This window comes from Triplophysa dalaica, chromosome 24, assembly GCF_015846415.1.
Source record: "Triplophysa dalaica isolate WHDGS20190420 chromosome 24, ASM1584641v1, whole genome shotgun sequence".
Lineage (NCBI taxonomy): Eukaryota > Metazoa > Chordata > Actinopteri > Cypriniformes > Nemacheilidae > Triplophysa > Triplophysa dalaica.
The window spans coordinates 12,594,726-12,620,443 of NC_079565.1; the positions used below are offsets into that span (position 1 = coordinate 12,594,726).

General features: G+C 37.7%; 2 protein-coding genes across 8 annotated transcripts; one reads left to right on the forward strand and one right to left on the reverse strand.

Moving 5' to 3' along the window:
* The first annotated feature begins 8 nt into the window (after positions 1 to 8).
* LOC130413792 (cytosolic 5'-nucleotidase 1B) lies at positions 9 to 4,061 on the forward strand. Its single transcript, XM_056739230.1, has 6 exons — positions 9 to 1,594; positions 1,681 to 1,794; positions 1,885 to 2,017; positions 2,126 to 2,248; positions 2,389 to 2,546; positions 3,261 to 4,061. The coding sequence occupies exons 1-6, from the start codon at positions 1,580 to 1,582 to the stop codon at positions 3,534 to 3,536; spliced, it is 819 nt and encodes a 272-aa protein (XP_056595208.1). The 5' UTR covers positions 9 to 1,579; the 3' UTR covers positions 3,537 to 4,061.
* LOC130413789 (ras association domain-containing protein 8) lies at positions 3,595 to 24,398 on the reverse strand. Of its 7 annotated transcripts, XM_056739225.1 has the most exons (8): positions 24,263 to 24,398; positions 24,116 to 24,186; positions 14,724 to 14,772; positions 12,172 to 12,755; positions 11,010 to 11,214; positions 8,847 to 9,811; positions 8,402 to 8,546; positions 3,595 to 4,790 (listed from the first exon to the last, which is right to left on the reverse strand). In XM_056739225.1, the coding sequence occupies exons 5-8, from the start codon at positions 11,110 to 11,112 to the stop codon at positions 4,669 to 4,671; spliced, it is 1,335 nt and encodes a 444-aa protein (XP_056595203.1). In that variant the 5' UTR covers positions 11,113 to 11,214; positions 12,172 to 12,755; positions 14,724 to 14,772; positions 24,116 to 24,186; positions 24,263 to 24,398; the 3' UTR covers positions 3,595 to 4,668. The 7 variants fall into 7 exon arrangements, with proteins under 7 accessions (XP_056595203.1, XP_056595201.1, XP_056595202.1 ...); XM_056739223.1 differs by lacking the exon at positions 12,172 to 12,755; XM_056739224.1 differs by lacking the exon at positions 12,172 to 12,755 and having other exon boundaries at positions 24,258 to 24,369.
* Between the last annotated feature and the right edge of the window lie 1,320 nt (positions 24,399 to 25,718).

The window sequence follows — 25,718 nt, forward strand, 5'->3', positions numbered from 1 at the left end:
TGACATTTGTACAGTAGTTTATAATGTATTTATTATTTTGGCACTTTAAGTACACAGCTATGTTTCTATTTACAGTGGATATTTACTTTTTTCTTGAAATAAACTTTAATATATAAATTCCTGATCTGTGTTTCCACACATGTTTTATTTACTTGGACTTAAGAAACTCCACCGCAAAGTCGACTTGTTGCTTAACTCGGAAATGTTTGTTTATAACACAGTATGTAAAACTATGCAATAAAGATATTTAACAAACTATTTAAAACAAAACAGTAACCACAACTACAAGCCAAATACTTCATTATATACTAGAATATCATTATTAAAAGACTGATAGGCCAAATATACTTAGTGTCAAGAATACTTTAGTGTCATTTTAAGTATACAGAGTAAAATGTAAAAAAAAAACTGAAGAATAGTTAGGCTAAAATTTTTACTATTCACAATTTCTTTAATTTATATTTTATTGTATAATAATTGTATTAAATAAACAATTTGTTTAATTTTATTGTGTTCATTTTATTTAATAAACAATTTGTTGAATGGGTCTGTAACTTTGTTGCATTAAAGTTTAGCCAAGTAATGGTTCTTCTACTGGTAACCAAAAAATAATACTGACTAGACATACTTTTAACTTGCTAGCTAATGTGATTAACTTGTTATTTCTATTGTTTGTTATCAAAAATAATTTACAGGGAGTCTATTCTTTGTCGATGTGTCCCAAAAGTTGAGTTTGGGTCACAAAAAGCGGGCATGCGCAGGAACGCTTGTTGCTTTGAAACTATCTAAAGTACTTTGTTAGTTTTAGTTTAAAATAAGTATGTAATAGCACACTTTAATTAACCTACTTTTTGTAAGAGAGAGGATGTAAGTTAAACTAATAAAGGTCTCAAGCATTGGAAATGATCCATGGTTTCATTATATAGTAAAGTATCCATAGGTATGTCTCGTTTCAGACGGCTGCGTCCTCCGGAGGTCGCATCTCTCATCCGCATACGTCATCGAGGCTGTCTCGTTTCGTGACAAATGCGGGTATAACAATCCGAATGCACCCTTAAAATAACACCTTTTTTTACAGGAATTCGGAGGACCCATGAGGTGTATCCTACAATTCTAGAGATAATCCACAAAACTGATCCAGCAATCAGATGACGACTTCGAACGTCCTGAAGTGTTTCCAGAAAAGTGTCGTTTAGCCAACGGTCCGTGGGTGTGACGTCTTATTCTGAGACTAGATGTTGAACAACTTGAATAGTAATTTTCATTTTTGGGTGTACTATCCGTTTAAGGCATCCAAGAGCGCGTGCATGTTTTGCCACTCCACCGCGCAGGGTTGCAGCACGTGACATGAAACTCATTGTTTACGGACACTGCTTTTGCACCATATGAACATATTGTAAGCAGATATGAAATTTAAAGATTGATGAATTGATTATAAAACTTTACACTCCCTCACATAAATGGCCTCTTGGGAGTTCCCATGTCATGCTTAACCACGCGCAGGATTGTTTTGGTTCCGGTCGCGATACTGTTTCACACTTCCGCGTCTGTTAACGTTTAGGACCAAAATTGCCAGAGTATGGAAGATACAAAGGTAAACTCAAGTTACAAGATTGCTCGTGAAGTGATACAAATATATCAACAATTGATTTACACATATGGCTGTGTTTGTTTGCACAGAATCTCACACGTCCTCTCATAATCGCTCTGCAACATCATGACATATTTGACCTGAAGTCACCAAACGCAGATACAGAAGTGCTACCCGAAGGCATTGCATTCAGCTTTATTAAGGTAGGAGAGATCATTTTCATTTGATTTATGCATGCATGGTCATATTAAGATATTTATTCAGATGTTTTGAGTTTTTTTTTGTGCCTATAGGCTGTACATACAGTGAATCAGAGACTCGTGAGTCACATCAGCAGCGAGTCGTTGGGTTTTGAAGTGATTCTCATTGCAAATGAGTGTTCAGAAGAAACCAAAGTCAAGATAGTTGAGAGTGTCAAGCATTATGGTAAGATTGTTTTATAAAGTTATCTTTAATATACAGTTATTGTTAAAACATGATATAGGTAATATGATGTTTTTTCAAGTGTTAGAATCATATTTTTTTTCATACCAGGTATGGATATCTGCAAGTTTTACTTCTGCAAAAAGGATGAAGTCATAAAAACTCTTCAGTCAAACAATGTTAAGCTGTTTCTCTCTTCAGATAGTGATGATATCTATAAAGCCCTACATGCAGGTAAACAGCTTTACGTTCTAATTAATGTATTGATTATGTTTATGATGTTTTGTTATTTGTCTTTAGTGCTGAAACTGAAACTCACATGTGATATCAGTACTGGTGTGGTGTAATGTTTGCACATGTGTTGTTGAGTCTAGACGTTCCAGCTGCTGTGCTTTATGATCAGAATGGTGTTTTGGATCAGCTAAAAGTTACTTTCTCAGGAGATATAATTGGCCTCTCTGAAGATTCCCTTGAGAGTCTTGCAGATTTTGGATTTAGTGAATCCCAGATAAAGACCTTCAAATCAGCTAAGGTAACTCAAGAAATCACCTGATATAAAATGTGTATTACTTTGTTTTTAAATCATGTATTTAGCAATAATAATAATAATAACCATATGATTAAATCAAAACGTTTTTTTAAATTTCATTTCAGTTCCCAAATTTGATTTAGGGTGGAATCGGAAGTTAAATTTTAATTTGAGGCAATTCAATTACAAAATATTGAAATTCATGTAACTGCGGTCTATGCAAGCTGGCTTCACCAAGTATATAGTTTCCCCTATGTGCTTATTTGATATATTTAGTATTTATTATACATGGTCATATAGTGTAAAGTGTACTGATGTCGGTGATCATTTTTACATTAAGAGTAAAATAAAACATACAAATATTAAATGTAATTCTTTGTTCAATTTCTGTGTAAATGGTGTGAATTGTTATTGACCCCAAAAAATCGATTATTCAATAAATTCAGCTAATACCATTTATTATTGTTGCATCCTTCTTCTACTTTGGCTTTCTACGGTCATGCATTTCTTTAAATAAAAAAGTCACATATTAAGGGACCTCTGATTGAGTTAAAAGGGCCTGTATCTTAAAAATTCTTTATTGTAACTACAATAAACAACTGTGGATTTGTGAACTGATTCTGAGATGAATGACTTTTCCTGTCAGCATCTAATGTAATTCGAGTCTCTCATAAACTGAAATGGGGACATCTGCTAAATTCATCCTTCTATTGCCAGATCTGCATGAAAGAGTTTGCCGTTCTCATCGGTGAGATGAGGAAGAGGTTTGGACATGAGAACAGTCCTCTCTGCACGTGTCTCATAACAGCGTGGGGCTCTAGAAATGTCTGTCTCTCTGCTCTGAAAATTCTTGGAGAATGGGGTCTGGATGTGGACGAGGCGTTTTGTATGGCTGGAGCTCCCTGCAGCCCTATACTCACCGTAGTAAAACCACACATACTGTGGGACGGTGGGCTTCACAATCTAAGAGACTTGCCCAATTTTGAACTATAAGTGCCATTTGGACACTTTTGTTTGCAATTCATACGGGGTTGAAAGAAGACAAGTCATACATGGTTATTTTGGTTTAATGGTGGTTCACAGCACTATGGTAACATATACAGCTGTGCATATAACTTCTATGAATGATTTTTTTTACTGGGGTGGGGGGTTATATACTGGTGTCTTGACAAAGAATAATGGTACGGAGTTAACATTACTAATTATACCATTAGCAATGTTAAAAACAATTAAAACATGTTTGAATACCTGTAAAAGCTACTGAAATAAAATGCAACTGTAAGTACAAATCAGTGACATATGAGCAATAGCACACAATATGATAACAGATTTATATATATATACACTGGAGTTAAAATGCACAATTATTAAACAATCCTAACATGGCTTCAGTTGAACTTTTGTAAGGCACTGCTTATGTTATGTGAGCTAAAGACTTTTCAAGTCATTCTTTGGCTAAAACACAATATGTACAAATGTATAGCAACAAGATTAAAATAAAGAATACAATTCAAGCAATACTACATCTGCATTTGTTCATGCCAGTAACATTTTATGCATAATCCTTAAATCAGCAACAACATGCTTGGCAAATAAAGCAAGGAGCATTCAGACATTTTGCTGCGTGCATGTGGTCACTTATGTACCTAAAATAAGATCTTTGATTATCTTTGGCTCATCATTGTAAAACACTGATTGATAGATGACAAAATGAGGCAACAAACCAACCACAACATAAAATATGAAATATCGCTGGTATGAAATCTCATCATAATACAAATTTAAAAGCTGCACATTCTTACAGACACAGGCTAAAATAATAATGAAATGAGATTAAAAAAATATATATTTATATTCTTAATTCATCCTTCATCCAGCTGTAGTAAACACTATACGTATCAAAACCATCATATTTTATGCCTAGATTTAAAATGCTATCCAGCTCATTGTGTTGAACAGCCGATCAAGTATTGTCAAGGTGAATGGCTTTGAAAAAGTACTGTCCATTACCACAGTACAATACTTCATGCAGTATCGGTTACTATAGTTCTTTTACTTGTAAAGGTTAACAAAGAAATCCACTGACATCTGTGGAAAGCTGAACTTCTGCTATTAACTGAGGTCCTTACACATAGATGCCTTCAGGATTTAAAGCTGAGGAGATGGGACGCGGCAATCCATGAATGCTGCCGACCACAGGGTGAGACGAACCCGGACGTTTCAGTGAGCCAGTTAATGCAGCGAAATCTGTGGAAAAACAAAATTTTAAATTCCTTTTTAATAACATGTTGCAGAATTATAAAGGTTCTGGGTCTTTTCAAGTCCAGGTTTTACAGTTCCTTGACATTACCAAAAATATAATAGAGGGAAAAAATTTACTTGGGATAACAGTACATCCGAATGAAAAAAAAAAGACAATCTGTGTTTCACTGTGCCGTACTTATCTAGAAAATACTAGAAAAAGTAGTGTCCACTCAGTTGAGTTCTTTCCTACAAAATAATGACATACACGAAAATTTTCAGTCTGGCTTTAGACTGCATCATAGCAATGAAACTGCGCTCGTTAAAATTACAAACAATCTGTTTATAGCATCTGATGAAGGTAACATCTCACTTCTAGTCCTGCTTGACCTAAGTGCTGCGTTTGATACCATAGACCATAAAATACTTTTAGATCGTTTACACAATTATACCAGTATTCAGGGACAGGCACTACAATGTTTCAGATCTTACCTATAAGACAGATATCAATTTGTCCATTTAAAAGGGGAATCGTCAAATCTAACGGAAGTAAATTATGGTTAACCTCAGAGATCGGTATTAGGACCCTTGCTTTTCTCCATATACATGCTGCCCCTTGGCAACATTATTAGAAAACATGTAATTAGCTTCCACTTTTATGCAGATAATACTCATCTTTATATCTCATCAAGACCAGATGATTCCTTCAAGCAATCCAAATTGACAGAGTGCATTGAAGATACAAAACATTGGATGACTACTAATTTCCTTCTTTTAAATTCTAACAAAACAGAAATATTACTTAACAGACCAAAAACACGTAAACAGAATATCTCAGATTATAACCTGCAAATTGAAGGCTGCACTGTTACTCCAACAAATACAGCTAAAGACCTAGAAGTTATATTAGAATGCAACCTGTCAATTAACCATGCTTTCACTAATGCATAGTTTATGAACAGCAGCTACACTAATAATTTTCTTTCTGCCCATCCAGAGGTAGAGAGAGATTCTGCCAGGTCCAGATGAACGTCATACGCCCATCGCCAACTAGAGATTACACCAGCCAAAGATACAGCTGAAAATCCTGAGCCATCCTTCTGGGAGAGCCTGCGGACTTACTGGCCATGCAAGCTTCATCTCATGCAATTCCATCACCACCCAAGAGAATGGCGACCATCTGACCATCCCAGCTCAGGAATTCCATACCCAAAAAACAGCAAAGATGGACTACTTGTCACATTAATGCTAAAGTTACAATACTTGGTATTTAATGCTAAATTTACATCACATGTCAGCAGTTTGAAGTCATAGCTGCACTCAGTGGCCCTGATTGGAGGTTGATGTGTGGGTGTTTGTGGGTAGTGGGGCTTGTTGGTTGTGGGGCTTTCATTTGTTGGGGCTGTGTGGGTCTGGTCTTGTTTTGTGGTCGATGATGGACAACAGTGGAATAAAGTAACATTATTTTTTATCTCCATTAATCAATCATTGGAGTTTGGGTTCCTCGCTACAGCAGGGCAGTGTTGGCTTGCTCAACGGAGACTGGATTTATTTATTTATTTATTAGATATTGTTTATTAGAATGATCTTGCTCTGTCTATAAACACCATGCACTGTGCTGTGTTTTACCTTTCTGTGATTTGTAAATGCTCATTTAAAATATGAATAAAATTACAATAAAACTAAAAACAAAACTATAATAACTCTAGGGAATATGCTATATCGTAGTGAAATGTGTGCTTTTATACTTTATTTTTTAATAGTAAGCTGTTTTAGTGTATACTGCGCTCACAGTATGCAGTGTACAATAGTGTAGTTTCACATTCAGAACCCAAACTTCCGACTGTGATTGCAGATAGAACATCCGCGATACCAACTGCAACCACACGGTGGCACTTTTGATTAGTAATATAAAAGCTCAGCATTTATGTCTTCGGTAAACAGAAGCGTTGTACAACTATAATTGTATTTATCACTTGTCTAGGATTGACGTCATTAACGACAATAATAAAAGATAGATTGCCTTTAAGTCTCACTTTAATGACAGCGGTAAGAGCATTCTCCGTCGACCACAGCAGCAATAAACGCGTCACTTTTGAACCCTGCAGTGCTCTCGAGTCACTCTCATTATTATGTCTTAACAGGTAACACGTTTTTAACTAGATTATCCACAAAAAGTGGTCTGTAAAAGCTTTTTTAAATAAAAGATTGGATAATTAATTAAGCTGCGTCGAACATAGCGAAGTCTTGCCAATGATTCAATGAAACCAATTGCGGTCATTTTGCAGCTCATGTTCGTATAATAAAACACACTCATTATTCATCACGATTGAGGTCTCCTCATTCCCGACTGTTAAAGCAAAGTGTGTGAGAGCAGCATGATACCGCCTGGAGCGAGGAGCATTTTTTGTAAACTCGAACCATCGCAATCATAACGGCCCAATATGAAATTGCATGTTGCCACATGTTCAACCGAGTGTTTACACATTCTGTGACTACCAATAGTAGTATATATATTTTAAAGATACGACTCTTCTCCTTAGGAATTAAAGGGATAGTTTAGTAAAAAATGAAGATCCTGTCATCATTTACTCATCCTCTTGTCATTTCAAACCTGTATGACTTACTTTCTCCTGCAGAACCAAAAATATATTTTGAAGAATGTGGTTAACTGAACAAGGGTGAAACCCATTCACTTCTATATGGACAGAAAACCAAAGCACATCTATGGGTACCACCATTCAAAATTTATTTTGTGTCCAGCAGAAGAAAGACCGTCATACAGGATTGAAATGACATGAGGGTGAATATATGAAGACAGAAGTTTGATTTTGGGGTAAATTATCCCTTTAACGCTGTGTTCAAGACATCACTTCAACCCGACAATCATGTCTAGAAAACTACCCAAAAATTTTTTTTGTTGTCAAAATATTTCATACATAATTTGAAAGTGTAATTTTAAAGGTCTTCTTATACAGATTATGTAGTCCAGTGGTTCTATGACAACTTTTTTGCGCTTTTCACTTTGCGGCCCCCCCAAAAAGGCTTATGATCTTAAAACTTTTTAATTAAACCAGAAAATATTGAGTTATACAATGCTGGAAAATCAATTCCTTTGGTTGGTGGTCTTATTTTTCTGATGTTTGATTGCATAAAATCTAATTCATAAAATGCCACGAAATCTGTGGCCCCCCTGGATCCATCTTGGAGCTCCCACTGAGGTAGTCAAATGATTGTGTTGCATTAACATGATCACATAAATTGGTTGCAGAAACACATTTTTACATTTTGTGGGCAAACATAAATGCTTTTAACAAAATATAATGAAAGTACAGTGCTGTCACCTTGGGATTGGGAAATGGAAAATCAGGAGTGGAACTGAAGTGGAGTGACTTCAGATTCTTTGAGTGGTAATGGAAAACCAGAAGCAAAACAGGAGTGGAGCAACTGCAAAACGCTATGTGTGGGATGAGGGACAAGTATCTAGAATGCTTCAGCGCAGGGAAGGGAAATTTCAATTTCTCCATTCCACTCACATACTTTGGTACTGAAGTATTTGCACACAATGTAAATAGGACATGTTTTGTCTTCGTTTACTGTATTAATAAAAAGCGTACCTCTGTTCTCTGTTGTATTGTTTGAGTCTTCGTCACTGGGCTCCACAGGCAGAACTGTGACTTTGGTGCCTGTCTGCTGAATGAACTGCTGTAGGTTCACCTGTCTCAACTCTTTGGTCAACTGTTCCAGCTCGTGCTGGGTCTCCTGAGAAAAAGGGTGGAGAGGTGCTAATGAAAATTATTGTCCAACACTGCAACTGGCAAACTGCCTACCGTAGTGCAATAACAAATACCTATAAACAGTAACAATGGTGAATTACCTCACACGTTACCAAACACATACGTCATTTGTAAGTTTAGTTTTCAAGCCACTGCAGCGGTATTTTTCACAGAGCAAAGCTGAAAATAACAGCTTGGACAAGCATGGATCTTTATACAGTACAGCCATGGCTGGTCATGACTATTGGTTGTTTCACAGTGTTTTAGTATATTAACCTTGACACACCTGCAGTCTCTTGCATGACTCTGTCAGGGATCTGTCCACTGCTCGACAGCTGTTCTCAAGCTGCGCCGTGTGCTGAGCTTGAGCCTTAAGTTCAGCTTTCACCCTCTGAATCCTTGCCTTCGCTTCACCTTCACTGGCCTGCTGGGTCTCTCTGATCTCTTTATGCTGCCTTTGAACCTCCAACCCCGCCTGTACACCCTGCAGGGACATAAGCCGCTGTCCCAGATCCGCCTCGCAGCTGCGCAACCGATCGTGCAGCTCCTGCAGCCGCTCCTCCAGCTGCCTCTCGCTCTCCCCTTCGATCTGAAGCTCGGTGGCCCAGAATTCCTCTTCCTCGACCTCCACCTCGTTCCTGCGCACCTGCTTCTCCATACTCGAAACTTCCTCCCTCACCTTCACAAACGTATCGTCGTCCCTGCCTCTAATTCTCATCTCGTTCAACATGCGAAGTTCTGCCTCGTACTCCTCCATCCTGTGATCTAGAACTGTAAGGGTCTCTCTCTGCAGCCTCACCAGCTGGGTGAGATCCTCCATGCGGCTGCCAGACAACCGAGGGGACATGGATGGTGGAGTCTGGACGCCGTTTACTAAAACCACTCGGTGTCTGGTGCTACTGTCGCTGAGCCTGCCTCCGCTGAGGATGTCCCTAAGGCTGCGGGGCACACCGGTGAAGGTCAGAGATTTGCGGCGTGGCTCGCGTCGACGGAGCGAACGGTCACCTGGAGCTCGGAGCTTGGCCATCAACGGGAGGCTCTGCCGATGCAAGCCGCGCTCCGGGGCCCGAGGGGCAAGACCCTCGGTTGAGGGGTACTCATTGAGGGAGGGGCCTGTGCGGTGCAGGATAAACTGCACGTCGCCGGCATACTGCCCCCAGGTGTTTAGGGAAGCGACGGGACTCTCGTGCGGAACGAGATGGCGTTCGGTCTCTCTCCATTTTTCAATTAGCGTGTAGCGTCCTGTACGACCTACGAAAGGAAATACAATTAGTTCAAGAATATGGTCTTAACCGTGGGGTTAGTGGTGCTCATGATATGTTTGAATCCAATCATTTTCCCTCACAATTATAACCATAATATTTAATTTAATACATTTTTGAGTTTGGATGAATCCTAGAAAATATTTATTCCAACTTGCAAGAACTTTCTGCATCAGGTGATGTTATTTTTTGTTTTATCAACTGTCTCTTTTTTACATTGATGACCAATGAAGCTTTATATGTTTCTTACCCTGCAAACCCAGACAGATTGCTCCTAAAAGACTGAAAGAGCAGTACTGTGTTCATAGTTTTTTTTTCTCTAGAATGAGTCAGATTTTCCATGTCAGCAGGCACTTTAAGCGCCAGTAACTATCTCACTAGTAGAAGAGTGGCCCTGTTGAAATTATACCAGTCTGAGTGCAGCTAAAAATTGTTTCATACGAGGATGTCAGCTGAAAACAAACTGAAGATGTCATTACTGTAAATCTGATTCTTAGACCATTTGTGCATCTCTTTATAGTAAATCTTATGTTTTTCGACATCTCAAGCTGTTCAAAAGCCAAAACACACACTCTCAAGTGCTTAATCTCTTTTTAGTTATTTGGCAGGTAAATATTACTCAAACGTCCAGGGTGCCAGATGGTTTCGGCATTATCCTCGATCTTGCGGCGAATTATAGCTTCAAGATTCAAGTCTGATGTTGGGGAGGAACTTGGGGAGTTTCAATGCACTTTTCAAGCGTAGGAGGGATTTTGCTTCTTTTTGAAATCTTGTGACTTTCCACAAACCTAATGTACTTCTCCCACCAAGCAGTGATGTAATGACAGAAAAATAAAAAAATGTGCATTGTTCAATTCCCAAAAACAATGATACAAAGGTGCAGAAATGACACTCTCATCCTTTAAGTTTCCTTTTTTAGTGATTGATATTTGATCAATATTATAAATCACCACGCTTTCTATTCTACTCTTTAAATTAGCTTGTTTTAGTGGAAATGTGTTCAAGTGTGATTATGTAACCATAATTGAGATGATCACTGTCTTTGTGTCAGATAACACTTTTTTATAGAAGAGCTTGATTGTAGTTTATAGCTTTACAAGCTGTTTTCAAAGTAGCTTTTGCATACCATCCTCTACAAGGTATATCAAAATAACAGCTCATTTCCTGGTCATACTGAGACTCCTCACCAATAGCCTGAGCTAGAGCGATGACCACTTCCTGGCAAGTAGTGGCCTCTGTGACACCGCAGACCACGCGCTGAACTCCATCCACCCACACCTTCAGCTCCATTCTGGGTCAAACACTGCAGGGTCTGGGGCTTCTGGCCTTCTACGTCATTCCTTCCTGCTCCAGGGGTCCGGCGCTACAGCTGCCATCCCCCTTATGGCAATTCTGTACAATGAAAGCGAAAAACACAACATTAAGAAACACTTTGGAAATGGGACAAATGGAAATGTTTCAGCTGTGCCTTTTTGATTTAATCTTGATTTAATTTAGTTTCTGGTTATCATCATGTTCACCATTTTTATGTGTGCTCTATACAGTATGTGTGTAACACTTTTAATTTCATTTTGTCAGAAATCCAAGAAAAAATATATTAATGGTGTGTGACTTTAAAAATCATCGGTGATGATATCATCAAAATATGCCCTCTTAGCAGCAACTGATGTTCTTAAATTCTTACTGTAAAAAATCTCCATAAAAGGGAAGGAAGGAGTCGGGAACCGGCAAACATTTAAACAAGTTTTAATATAAATAATAACAGCCGGCGGCCCCTCACGGACAACCGCCAGCGAACAAAACATAAACACAAATACAAATACAAACTTAACGTATGTTCAGGCCCGGTCCTCTCTCTTCGACGGTCCGGTCGCTCATTCCTTTTATATGCTCCCAATCTCCTACGTGATTCGAGCCCGGTGTGCGCACAGCTGGCGCTAATTCACAAACTCGAACCACGATCTCGCCCCGCCTACTCCACTACATACCCCCATCACCCCTCACAGGCCGGGGGATAACCCCGCGACTGTGCAAGCTCCCTCCCCCTCCTTCGGGGGGGGTGGGGCGGGGGTTATGCAGCGACGTGACGAGACAACGGAGACGCGAGCCCTCGGAGCGACCGGAAAGAAAGAGGGGAGAGAGGAAAAAATAATAATAATTATAGTCCGGTTCCCCGACATGCTGCCGCTCGTTCCTCAACCAGCCGAGAGGCTTATCCTCGCGGTGCTATGCGGTGGTGCTGGACGTCCGGTGGTCAGCCCGATCCTCCTCCGCCTCCTGGCGGTTGGCGATGGCTCCTCCGTGTGAGGGCATCGGCAGCGAGTCAGTCCGCCGTTTCCTGCTACTCACCATCATGGCTGTTGGCAGCAGGATTCCGGCTCACGGCCAACGGCGCTGACTCCTCCGCTCCCTCTTGGACGGCCGCCACCCCACCTCGGCCCAGGAGCACGGCAGCGAGCTCTCAATCCCAGCCGAATCCTCGCTCCAGAACCACCGCCTCGGGCAGCCACTGGCGGACGTCGCTCGTCCGCGCTGCCCGAACTCCTCAGCGGCGCAATGCCCCTCAGCAGCGAGGGCTCTCCGACAGTATGTCTCTCCTTCCTCCCGGGTTTCGGCACCAATGTAAAACACTCTCCATAAAAGGGAAGGAAGGAGTCGGGAACCGGCAAACATTTAAACAAGTTTTAATATAAATATTAGCTGGCGCTTATTCACAATTACTCACCGGACTCGAACCACAGTCTCACCCCGCCTACTCCACTACACTTACGTTGTGTCTACTCTACACCAAAAGTGAAGCGTCGCCTCCCTTTCTCTTTATTACTAGTTCGTTATTTTTTAGTGACAAGAAAAACATCACATGGTGGAGAGTGTCTTCACGTGTCTGGACATGTCAAACAGTAGGGCTGTGTCCGAAATCGCCTTCTTCAATACTATATAAAAGGCGAAAATGAGTATGAGTCATGAATAGTATCTCCGAAACCTCTGTATGCAAAAAACAGTAGGCGAGAAAAACCCGGATGGTCTACTATAGGGCTATTTAATTGGCGGCCTGAAATTTGTTCCGGTGTCAATCATAGTGTGAAAAAGAATCTCTAGAATATATTTGTTCAGTCGGGAACTGATGCTACAGTTATAAAGTGACACACGTCTGTTCAATTCAGCATGATCTGCAGCAGCACAGTTTGGCGAAAGTAAATTACATACAAAGTCAATGCAAAGACGCGCATAGATGCGATTGCTCAAGTTTGATGTGAACACAGATGAGTGGCGCGACTATCAAGCAGTCTCTCCAGTGAGACGCGGTGAGCAGGACAATGACGGATGAGAACATTCATTACTTTCATTTCTAACTTTTTGCTAGCACGAATAGGACCACCATTTACAAAGTACTGAGGCAAGGGCGGAGAGTAACGCGTCGGATAACAGAGCCTATTTAGGTTAATGTTGTTTCACTGAATTTCTTTTTTTGTTTTCAAAATACAACCAATGAACATGTTGAATGTAGAAAAGCCTGCATTGGCATCTTATAACACACCAATGTTGTTGTTATGCAGTTTTAAAAAACAAATCAGCATGTTTAAATGAAGGAAAGATCTTTAGGTGTCTCAATGAGCAAAAATGTAAAAATACAACATACTGGCTCCCATTATAGGGCCCTATGATTGAATCGCATAATCCAGGCATGTTTGCTGTACAACGTGGAATGGCACGGAATCTGGCAAATGTATTATTTCTTAACCAAAATGTAGGAACGAATTTCAAATTCAAATTGTGCTTTTACTTTAGAAATATTCAAATAGTGTTTAAATATATAATCTGCAATTATTTTGCGTGTGCTGGTGGAGCTTTCAGAGAACACGTGCACATGTAGGCTACTGTTCCTGTTTCATGTGAGAATTGAAAAAAGCAACTGTCAAACACCCTTTGCTGCGACCCGTCAAAATCAAAGTCTGGTTTACCACAACATATTATTTACTTTAGTAAACTTAATTTAGTAACGTTATAAAAATAACCTTTTAAAAATTAAGACTTTTTTTCTTACATTTAAGTAGATTTAAAAACAAATATTTTTTATTTCTATTACTTTTTCCATGTATGGTTCAACGTATCTACTGCAGGTTTTAAAAAAAAACTTTCATAAGTGAATACTTAGTATTCTGAAATATTTTTTGATGTGTGCAAATATATTACTTTTGATAAGTGAAGGACGTAAAACACAGAATTCAGAAACATTTTAACAGAAAAAAATATTTATTATTGTTTTTATTATACCTCATATTGCAAGACATATCCCTCCCGCCCCTCATTTGGGATGCTTTTCATGAACTGGCCCCCATGACAAACTAATTGAATAGCCCTGGTCTACTACTTCCGCCGAGATTCGTGAGTGTTGATTGAATGGACACCTCTCTATCCCATGAGGCAACGGGAGCTGAGCAAAAGTGAAATTCTAAAAGTAAATCAAATAAATATAGCGGAAAATTTAAGGCGGACATCCGTTTTTAATGTACGTACCAATAAATGAATTTCTCATGTCTAAATTATGTGTAGGTTGTTATTAATACGTCATAGGTCAAAGAGCATATGGGTCACATGACCAGTATGTCAGGAATGTATTTATACTACTCCCACTCATACTATATAGAACAAACCCTTTTTACGGCCAATAGGTAGGTACTTATTTAAATTCAGTATGTGCTGTCAAAGTACGCAATTTCTGATGCAGCTTAGGTGTCAATGAGCACGAATTCAGAATTTTTTCAATTTGCGTGGATGATAAGATTGACATGCGTTCGCACCTGATTCACTTCATTCGCATCGTTCAGCCTGAGTCTTTGCATTGATTTTGAATGTAATTTACTCACGTTTGGTGTGAACACAGTATTACATTTACTTACATATTGAAAAGACATTAATTGCCTTGCAGAGTCGACAGAAAACATACACCTGTAATGACAACATAATTTGTTGTTAGAAAATCAAGATTGTTTTCAAAATCTTTTTGTTGAGCAAACAACAAATATCAATTTACATGCAATCTGTCTATTCATCAGGAAAGCTTTGTTAAAGGAAATGACTGTGTTTCTAGCAGGAGACCTTTGTTTTTCCAGAAGGGCGCGTTTCCTTCCTCTGATATCCGACTTGTTAAACGATAGGCTTTTACTTTGTTTTCAACAAAGAAATAAGACCGCTTTTACAAATAAGTTCAGTCTCTGTGAAACAACAGCTCACGCGTGGTCCCGAAATAGCATATTTTCCAAGAAATAAAGTGAATCTATGCCTGTTGTGGAGGTGTGCTGAGGGTGCGAAAAGAGGGAGGAAAACAAGATAAACAGTTGGCTGCATTAAGGATGTCCTGCTGGATTCAGTGAGACCAGCTGGACCTGACGTTATCTTCATCCCACTTTTGCGAGTAGGTACGATTTTAGGACAGCGAGCTGGCAAGCACATGCCTGAGCAAATCTTCAGCTTTAGAAAAGACTCAAAAAGACCACTATTGATTCTATCATAATGAAGGATAAAAAAAGGATTAAAGGGATAATTCACCAAATAATTTCTTTATTTACTCATCCTCCTGTCATTTCAAACCTGTAGACTGACGTTTATCTGCAGAACACAAAAGAAGATATTTTAAAGAACGTTGGCCTTTTTTTATCATAAGTTTCAGTGCCCGAAAATACAAAAAACAACTTGAGAATATACAATATATATATGTTTGTAATGTGATTTGGATAGATGTTTCATTTCTATATTTTAGGTGAACTAACTTCTTTAATAAACCAAGTAAAACTGCACCTGTGAAACTCAGTGTATTTTATAAACCAGGCTGTATTTAATTTCAACGTTTGAAGGATTCTGCATAGTCTGTCATGCAATTTCTGCAGTTCTTTAGTTATTTAAAGCTAACGTGAATACAAATTCTTTCTTTTTCATATCGACTCATAGAGCTGTAAGGTTGGCTGCAAAGATGATTTAGTGTGTGTATGGGGCATTGTGCTGGAAAGGTAAAGCTTTGCTTCGGCCAAACACCACAGCATATGGACAAAGCCTCTACTCTCAATGAAATACTACACCCGCTCAAATAAAATTTGCAAGCACACCAGATGATGTGCTTCTTAAAAAAAACTAAGTGTAGTCCTCCAAGGACGATTCTGTCCAAGCTTGAAAATCAGGTGGCTAAAACAAAGAGCTTGCCAAGTTTACCTAACCAACATTTTCAAATGAAGATTTATAAAGATGACGATATATCATTATAATTGAAAATAAAACCTAATGGCTTCAAAAAACTATTTTAACAAGCAGTAGAAACTTATATGTAATGGCATTAAGCATAGAAATACCTGAATATGGAAATATAATCACATTCAAATTTTACAACACACTATCTATACACACTAGTTTTTATTTATTTATTTATTCATTCATTTTTTTCATGTATGTAACATGATCAACAAAATGGCACTCTTAAATCTCCAATTACCAATTTAAACAATAATTGATATTGAATGTAATACATCCGCCTGACGTCACAGGAATTCCAATCTATTTTATGAGATGGTTCATTCGTAAGAAATTGTACAATGTGAATCATAAAAAACGTATGATTATTAAAACCCCTAACATAACTGGCATAACTGACATAACTGGCATCATACTATGAGGACGAATTAACATGAATATGAATTAGTCATCTCCTAAAAAACTTATTGTGAGATTGTGTCAACGACTATACAATTATAGCTTTCCTGTAGCTCAGTGGTATGAGCATTGCGTTAACAACACAAGGTTGTGGGTTCGATCCCAGGGGATTACAAATACCTATGTAAAAATGTATAGGATAAAGCAATGTAAGTCGCTTTGGATAAAAGCGTCTGCCAAATGCCTAAATGTAAATTTAAATGTAGACCCAATATACATTATTGTACTTAGTTTGGGCCAAATCACCTGGTAATAGCTCTTTACAATTATACACTTAACACGACGCTGCCCTTCCAATTCAATTTTGGTCAGCCTTATAGACCCCCATAAGAGATATAGACTTGACCATCTCTGGTGCAGTATATTGACATATGGTACAGTGGAACCCCTATAAGTGTGCTCAGAAGTGTGAGCCAAAATAATCCATGATGGTTTATTACAACACAACCAAATGAACTGGAGTCAATATCGGGCTACAGCCAAAAGTCTAAATTTGATTTGATTTATACAGGTTCAGGAGCAGTTAAGCCAAACCAGAGAACACAATTACATTCAAAATACAATTCACATTTATGCATTCCACAACTTTATTTCAATCATACTTAAATTTCTTGTTGGCTACAAATTATTTCTCTGCATTTTTACTTTATGTCCTTATTGAACAAAATAGCTCTGTGTCCTTCATTCTTACTGCCCTTAGCGTTCGTGACAACAGATGGAGTCCCGTGGCTAAGTGTCAGATGTGAGGCATTGTGGGGCATCAGCCCGGACCATTTTATGTGTCCTCTTATAAAATACACAAAAGTGGCGTGCGGCCTGCTGTATCCTGACATTTTTCCACAAGTGCTCACTGAAGCAAGGAAGTCCTGTTAACGGATGACTTCACTTCCTCTGCATACTGTATGTCTGACTAAAGCAGCCAAAACCAAAGGCAACCACGATCTGCATTAGATATGAGATATAAACATATGTATCAACAAAATTCTTCCTTAAGAAGTATAGAATTGGACGTTTACATAATTGCAGCATTATCTAACTCATTAGCATAAGCCATATTTTAATATTGTACATACAGCATGTGATCCATTTGAAACTAGGTGTTTAAAGGCACCCTTTGAACTATATATTTATTAACCAAAGCAAAATATTGGGGCGATAAATTTCAGCTGAGCCCAGTCCAGTGTGCGACTCGCAGCAAATATCACCCCATAAATCAACTTGGATTGCTTCTTTGCATGGGAGTTTTAATACTATAACTTGTAAATATAATGAAATAAAAACACGCAGACATGATTTATGAAACAATCCTTACAGTATATTCTAACCTAAAAAGTGTTGCAAATAAACATGACAACGACAAATCACATGTGGTTATTATACCATAGCACAGAGGATAAATTAGTCTCTTTTTTCTGAATGCCACAATTACATATCTGTGACATGAGTCATGAATGCATTGCACAACAAGTTCCAAATTTCTTATTTTTTAACTAATTTGACTTTAGCTTTGACCAGACTCGCCAAACCTGATTTGAACAACAGCTTCTGTCGAATATAGAAAAATCACTGTGCATTAGAATATTCATTCAGTAGCTAGCTAATAACATGCTACTGTACTTGAACATTAGACACAAAATATGAAATTAATTGTGTCATGTGTGTTAATATGTAAAATTTGTTTTTGTCCCATCCTTGAGTCATCGGAAAGACACCCCATTCGATAGCTTAACAACAGGAACTAGATGTACTCTTCACATGGTTCAAGGACACCAAAGAAACTCTTGTCACTAATACCCTGTCCCCATCAAAAGGATGTTGATGTTCAATTTAGACACCTTCCACCAAAGAAACTGCAGGTTCTTGGCTGGAAAAGCTGGCCTTGAATCGGCCCCATAAATCCGTTGAACCATTAACATCTAATGTCTGTGTTCAGTCTTTAAAACAACAAGTCTAGCTAGACCTATGAGAAACAAAAATAAATCTAAATGCAAAATCTAAACCGCTCCCGATGCTGTTGTCGCTATTTATTTGACAAACACGACCCATTTTTGCATGCTTGCTTTAGCCACTTGTCCACATGTCCCACAATTATTTTACCTTTGACTTTTATAGCTTGTTATTGCATAAAGATGCTAGATTATTTAAATTTTGCAATTAGCAAAACTAGCAATAAAGCTTACAGGTAAAAACTGCCATCATTTATTCACCCTCTTGTCATTTCAAACCTGTATGACTTTCTTTCTTCTGCAGAACACAAAAGAAGATATTTTGAAGAACGTTGGAAACGGAACAACAACAGCAGTATTTATTCTCTTTTAAGTCTATGCCATTCCTCTATGCCAAAGTACGCCAATGTTCAGTTAGCAAAATTTTTAGATTGCAATATAACTGATAATTTTCCTGGTAACCATTAAAAACACTCCGTTTCAACAGCGAAGCTGATGAAACAGTCAATCTTCCCAAGATGATGATATTGATTGCGCTGTTTTTAGGAAGAATCCCTGTGATCTTTCCAGATTTCCTCAAGCAGGAAGCCATTGGAGTGCTGACTGTGTCTGAGTCAGACAGGACACACCATATGCATGTTTATCCCACTAGGCTCAGTGCAACACTGAATCACTTGATGTTTATGCTGGCCAACTTGATAAAAGGGGTTTACTATTGCATTTATAAGCAATCCCACCTAAAATGTTATCCCGTTGGACGATAAACTCTATGTCTTTTTGGGTTTCCAAAAAACTCCAAAGATAATTTCAATTGCAAATAAACTGTAGAGTCAACCTTAACCTTATCTACTGTTCAGACCAGAATATCTATTTATCAATAAAGGTCTTTGCACATACACTGTGAAATTTTGGTGTCTCTGAATTGTCAAAATGCCCCTCAAAATGCTTGCTACGGATGCGAAAAAGGCAGAAATCAGAGAATGTCTTTATGACATTGCGAAACATCGGAGGCAGTGTGTAAATGGGATTGAAACAACATGAGGTCATATAAATTTTTTAACATGTGAAAATTCATGAAAACATCAGAGGCAGTGTGTAAATTTGATTGGAACAACATGAGATCATATACATTTTTTAACGTGTGAAAATTTCTGAGGCAAATTTCAGACCCAATGTGCAATTACCTTAAGGCTGGTGAATAGTCATAACCACGTAGAAATGTGGTGTTGAGTTTTGTATGGGCAAGCTCTTCTCAATCTAGTTATTTATTATAGGGACTCAAAATATGTCTAAAACAAAGCCTTTACAAAGGTTTATGCAGAACAACCTACCTTTATAAAATGATATAGGAAATGAAAACACAGCATGTCCAAAACCTTTCTTTGTTTGTTAGGCTATCGTGTTAGCTCTTGACAGAGGCTAAACCCTGAAGCCCCTGGAACGCATAAATTAAAATATAATGATTCAAGATTCCAGGCCCCGTACCAGCTTCTATCCAAAATCAAAAAGAATAAACTAATTTCTCAAGATATCATGATGTGGTGTAGCTATTGCTGAGCTATTTTGCATTCTCCTTGCGCTTAAGCTAGCTGCCATGCTCTGTAATTACTAGCAATTTATGCACTCTTCAGTAATTGGTTGCAGGCCTCTGCTGAAACTTTGTCAAGATTGAAAGCATTTGAGATGTATACGCAGATAATAGGGAATATAGCTTCTATACATACCGAACATTCTGACCAAAAGTAAGTCAAAGTATTTGAAACTCTACAGTTGTCAAGCATTAGTGCAACTAGCCATAGCCAAAGAACCTCATGAAAATTCATGCCAAGTAGATTTTATTAGAACATAAAGACAGAATAAAGGGCTACAACATTCGTACATTTTAGATGTAGCTTAAAGGGAAAGTACACTCAAAAAATGGAAATTCTATTATGCTTATTTTTCCATGACATATTGTAGCGTTTATTGTAAATAGTATATGAATTATCTGTATTCGTATCTGTACTCGGACTGGGATGGGCCTAACCCGGAAATGGGCGGGATTTAACCCGGAAGTGGGTCGGGTTGTCTTGATATGGGCGGGGCTTTAACCGGTATGTTATTTTAAGCATGCAATTGATATGGGTTGATCAGAAATTGTTATATTTATTGCTGATTATAAAACTATTTACATGACAGCATCAGCATTGAGCTTCAGATCAATGGTTTTGATCACGATAACAAACGAACTATATTCAGAACAAGTTTGGCAACAATGAATACAACACATGCGGTTGCAATTATGAAGTAAAATGTAATGAACAAGAGTTTTCATCTCAACATAACTTTATTTTTTTAACTTGTAATTAAAAACTGGTTAGAGCCAGCTGACGGTTTAAAAAAGAAAAATAAACTCCGACAGGCGGAGACGCAACGCGAGGCGCATTCTACCAAGCACCACGTCTGAACAAACCCCACGTTTACCAGAAATCTTCTCGTTAATAAGTACTACAAACCGAAATAAAAAACAAACCTGACGCTGAAGAAACCCTAAACGTTAACGGAAAAGACCCGCAAACCTGAGTGACTGAGGGAGAGACAGATAGACAGAGCGCTGTTCTCTTCTCAGTGTTCTGTGTGTGAGTGAGCAGAGCGGGAAACAGTCAGCAACACAATGAGTATTTTTATTCAATCCGAGCACAGATATTGACTCGTATTACTCGTATGATACTCGTACTCGGCAAAAGTGCTTTATCCGTACCGGATACTCGTTTCAGCCGAGTATCCGGCTCAACTCTAGTAAATAGCTTACCAGTGTGGGTCATTCTCCTTTTAAAATGCATGCCATGTGCCCTCATAAACTTTAGTTAAAATCTGAAAGTGCACTTCCACCCTGTATAGTGACTATCCATCTTAAATGACACATGTTAGACGACTTGGGCTGAGCATCCTTTAACTCCTCCCCTTCAAATGTCAGTCTGATGCCAGTTCAATTTCAAAATACAACTGCTGTATTTATACATCTAATCAAATCAAAGTGAAAAAGGCATGCCACGTCGCCTCTTTTTCTCATTCGACCTTCCATTTCACTCAGAAAAGGTGTCAAAATACTGAAGTAAAAACGATCCCAACTTCCGGTTCACAGGGGCTTTAAACACGAATGACTTTCTTCTGCAGAAGCCAAAAGAAAATATTTTGAGGAAATATGTTGATTTGATGGAAACCAAACATTCCACATTCCGCCATTGACTTCCATTGTAGACAAAACCACTGAGACATTTCTAAAAATATCTTCTTTTGTGTTCTACGGAAGAAAGAGTCATATATAGGTTTTGAACAATGTACGTGCAAGATTTTTATTTATTTATTAAATATCCCTATAACAACACTGTCACTGCTAGTGACTGAATCATTGTTGAGCCATACAAACATGCAGAAGGTTATATGAAGACATGGGCCTTGATGTAACCCAATGGAAAATGATAATATGGAGGTTACACATTCCACACAGCTGAGCATTCTGTGAGTCCTGAATGAGATAAGACATTTCTTGCCTTCCCTCTCTAATCATGGGACCGACAATGACTGTCCTCATACGCAGTTTAATGTTGTTGTTGCTTCGCACAAAAGCTAAAATAGGTGTTTTGTGAGTCAGAGGAGCAGTGGGGTGTGTTTTCCTCATATTTTGAGATATACTTTACTTTCTAGTTAAAGACCGTACGTTCATTCTGTTGAAAGATCTATGAATTGTATAATCCCTAACAGCTATCCTGTAAAACCCAGTTGCCATTGACTTGCATCAGGAAACCATTTTGAATGATTTTAAAACTTAGCAACAAAGTACTAAAACAACAAACCGGATTTGTACATTTTTAAGAAAATGTGACTCGATGTCTTGTCTTATTGTATATGTGTTCCAATTTAGCATTTTACAGATGCTTTTTTGCATTCAAGCTATACATTTTTATTTTGCATTTTTATAACACATAACCTTTGCATTGCTATAACTTTGCTGTTGTATGTGAAGCTTCATATACTGTATGTTGTCAATTCCCAACAAAAAATGCAGGTGCAAATCAAACGCAATGTTCCAAAACAACAACGCTGCATACGCACAAACACGCCAGAGTTCCCCATCATCCAAACACAGGAGATCTGTGTCCTCACCAAACCTCTCAGCTGGCATGAGAAAGGAAGAAAAACAAGCCTTTCTTTCCCCACCCCAGTAAAACAATAACCATAGGTACAGAACATTTGGAGGAACGTGAGTGAATTCACAGCGAAATCTTGACTTCTAAGTCCCTTTGGTGTCCAAATGTACTTTCCTTTGTTTGATTCTTTCACATAGTTTGGCACATTTAGCCTCAAAGTGTAAAGGAACAAGGTGCAAAGCTTTCACTGAAGGTAACTAGCGTACAACAGTTTGAGGAATTACATAAAGCCGTGCCAAGTTTTAAACAAAGAGACCCAAAAACAAGACTGCAAGAACAGACTTCCTACTGTGCTATTTAAATGAAGGACCATCGAGAGCTGTTTTGTAAAACTTTCTCTGAGTTTAAGTCTCAGCTGAGGTGCTTTAATAAAAAAGCTACACCCCCCAAAGCCCACCTCCACAACCAGAGTCAGGACGTTGAGACTGGCAGGATCGCTAACATCTGGATGGCAGGTTTAGCTCGATATAATGCTGCCTTTGTTCTTTTGCCATGGTTGGGATCAGCTAGCTGACTTTGAAGAACCAGCCAATAACCAAGTTACCGAGGTACTGAATGAAGTGTCGACATGACTAAGTGGTTATTAATAATCTCTCATATCATTCCTTTAGTTATGCACAACCATAATGAAGAATGTGGACAATTTTCTGAGGAATTATAAAATAACACACAAAAAAGCCATTATAGCACTGCATCTCTTTGAATGTTTCAGTCCAAATAAACCAAATAATATATAACCAAATAAATACTGTGACTACAAATCTCCTTTATAGGAGCCAAAATTTTTGGTAAATTGTGTGTATGGCATTCTGTGCATGACAACATGAATTTGTTGAACAATGCATTTTGAGACTTTAATTAACTATAATATCTAGATAATACTAGATAATATAAAATATATAATGAAAAATTGTGTTTATGATTAAAACTACTACAAATTACCACATACAAATTCTAAAATAGCTCTTTCATGAAAAAGCCTTGAAGTGACCTTTAAAATATAAATATGAAAACATATATTATTGTAAAATGTCTACTGTATACACCTAATTTAGTTGTTAAAATTGGGTATTACTGTCTGCAGCTACCAAATATAATGTATTTCTCAAAAAACTGCTAAAAATGCTGATATTGTAAGTGAAGATCATATGTTACTTATTCTGTTTCAATTTGTTTAGCAAGTATTTTGTTGATACTTAATGTTTATTTAATGCTTTTTGTGTTGTACATTGTTGATCTCTATGCGGCGTACTCAATAATAAAACTATACCGCTGTAATAATCATAATTTCAGTACAATCAAACATTATTGTATTTTATTTAATCAACCACCAAGTCTTTATAAACATTATGCAAATATTAAACTTCTCAAGTTTCATATAAGACAGATCTCAAATGTTTACTGCGGATACTTTTCATTATTAACAATACATTTGAAAAACCGTGGCTTTCTTACCTTTCTGTATATAAAATCAAGACCTATTTTGTCCAGATTTGTCCAAGCCGATGTTACGTTGACCAAACTTTCTGCAACACAAGTACTGTTAGACTCTATTCGAAAGCATCATCTAAAATGAACTATCAGATCTTAAACTAACGTTACTTTCTTTTCTTCCGCGCAAAATATGAGCGGATTTCTTCTGAAGAGCTCACCGCCCCACAGGAAAAAGTTTTCACGCTGTGCCTCAGTCCGTCGATCCTGTGTGGAAAATCAACCATTTGATCTCACTCAAAATCACAGAGCCCGTTTTTTTCACCCATCAACATCCCGCCCTCAACCTGATCACTGTGCAATCATTGGTACGACTACGTGTATGACTTACCAATTGTCCAATCAAATGTATGTGTTCAGGATTTCCCAGTAGTCCACCCCCCAGTTGCAGGCGGGTCTTGTTGGAGTACGGGTGGGAAAAACGTTGTGCGGCAAAATGTTGTCGGATGATTATTTTGCTTTTTTTTTATCCATCTAGATTTTTTCCTATTAAAGCATATTGTATAATAAATAATACACTCATTTAATTTATAAAATCTAAATATTTGTCCATATGACAGGAATCCGCTCGAACGACTTTTTACACAGTAACCACCAACAACAACTCCGATTGGTCCACTCTGTGGTCAGCGCTGTGAAAAATGTCACTGGCCACGTGAGAAGGTCTTTAAAGGAATACTTCACCCAAAACGAAAATTCTGTTATAATTGACATACCTTCGAGTTGTTGCATATGTGTATCAGTTTCTTTCTTCTGAAGAACCCAGAGAAAGATATTTGAAATAATGCTTATAACCAAACAGATCTCAACCATCGTTGACTTATAGTAGGAAAAAACGATGGTAGTCAAACATGCCCCAGAACTGTTTGCTGTCCTACATTTTTCAAGATGACTTCTTTGTGTTCAGCATAATAAAATAACTGATAAAGTATTTTTTCTCAGATGGTAGTCAATGGGTGTTGAGATCTGTTTGGTTATAAGCGTTGTTCCAAATATCTTTAGATTCTAGATTTATACACATTTGGAACAACTCGAAGGGAAGACAATGATTACAGAATTTTCATTTTTGGGTGAAGTATCACTTTAATGACACTACTTTAATAGGCATGTATTTGAAAAAATACCCTGAGAAAATGTAATATAGAAAACGTATTATTTTGACCCATCGTACCTTACAATCTTGGGACAACCTCCTACCTTCTTTTTGCAGCCATTTGAAGCGTTTACCATTCATTACCCTTTTTATCATTTCCTTTCCACCTAATTTATCTCTTTCTATTTTCAAAAACTGTAACAAAAAATAGTATTATAAATGACATTGCAAGGTATCATTGTTTAATTTTATTTTTTCTGCATTTGACGGCTCATATAACATAAATATATTTAACACAAAAAATAAACGGACGTTTTGACAGTAGTTTTGACAATTACATGGATACTAGATTTATTATATGCAAATAATAAAAATAATTATTTAATTACATTATATTTTTATGTCGAAAGTGAATAACATAGAGACATACTTGAATATACTGACCCCTTGTGTCTTTCTTGTTTTGAAGTTTAC

Coding starts and splice junctions, on each gene's coding strand:
- LOC130413792 (XM_056739230.1), top strand. Junction 1,795..1,884: donor TTGCATTCAGCTTTATTAAG/GTAGGAGAGATC, acceptor TTGTGCCTATAG/GCTGTACATACAGTGAATCA. Junction 2,249..2,388: donor CTATAAAGCCCTACATGCAG/GTAAACAGCTTT, acceptor TGTTGAGTCTAG/ACGTTCCAGCTGCTGTGCTT.
- LOC130413789 (XM_056739221.1), bottom strand. CDS start 11,112: ATGGAGCTGAAGGTGTGGGTGGATGGAGTTCAGCGCGTGGTCTGCGGT. Junction 9,812..11,009: donor CGCTCTAGCTCAGGCTATTG/GTGAGGAGTCTC, acceptor TTCCTTTCGTAG/GTCGTACAGGACGCTACACG. Junction 8,547..8,846: donor AGTCATGCAAGAGACTGCAG/GTGTGTCAAGGT, acceptor CCTTTTTCTCAG/GAGACCCAGCACGAGCTGGA.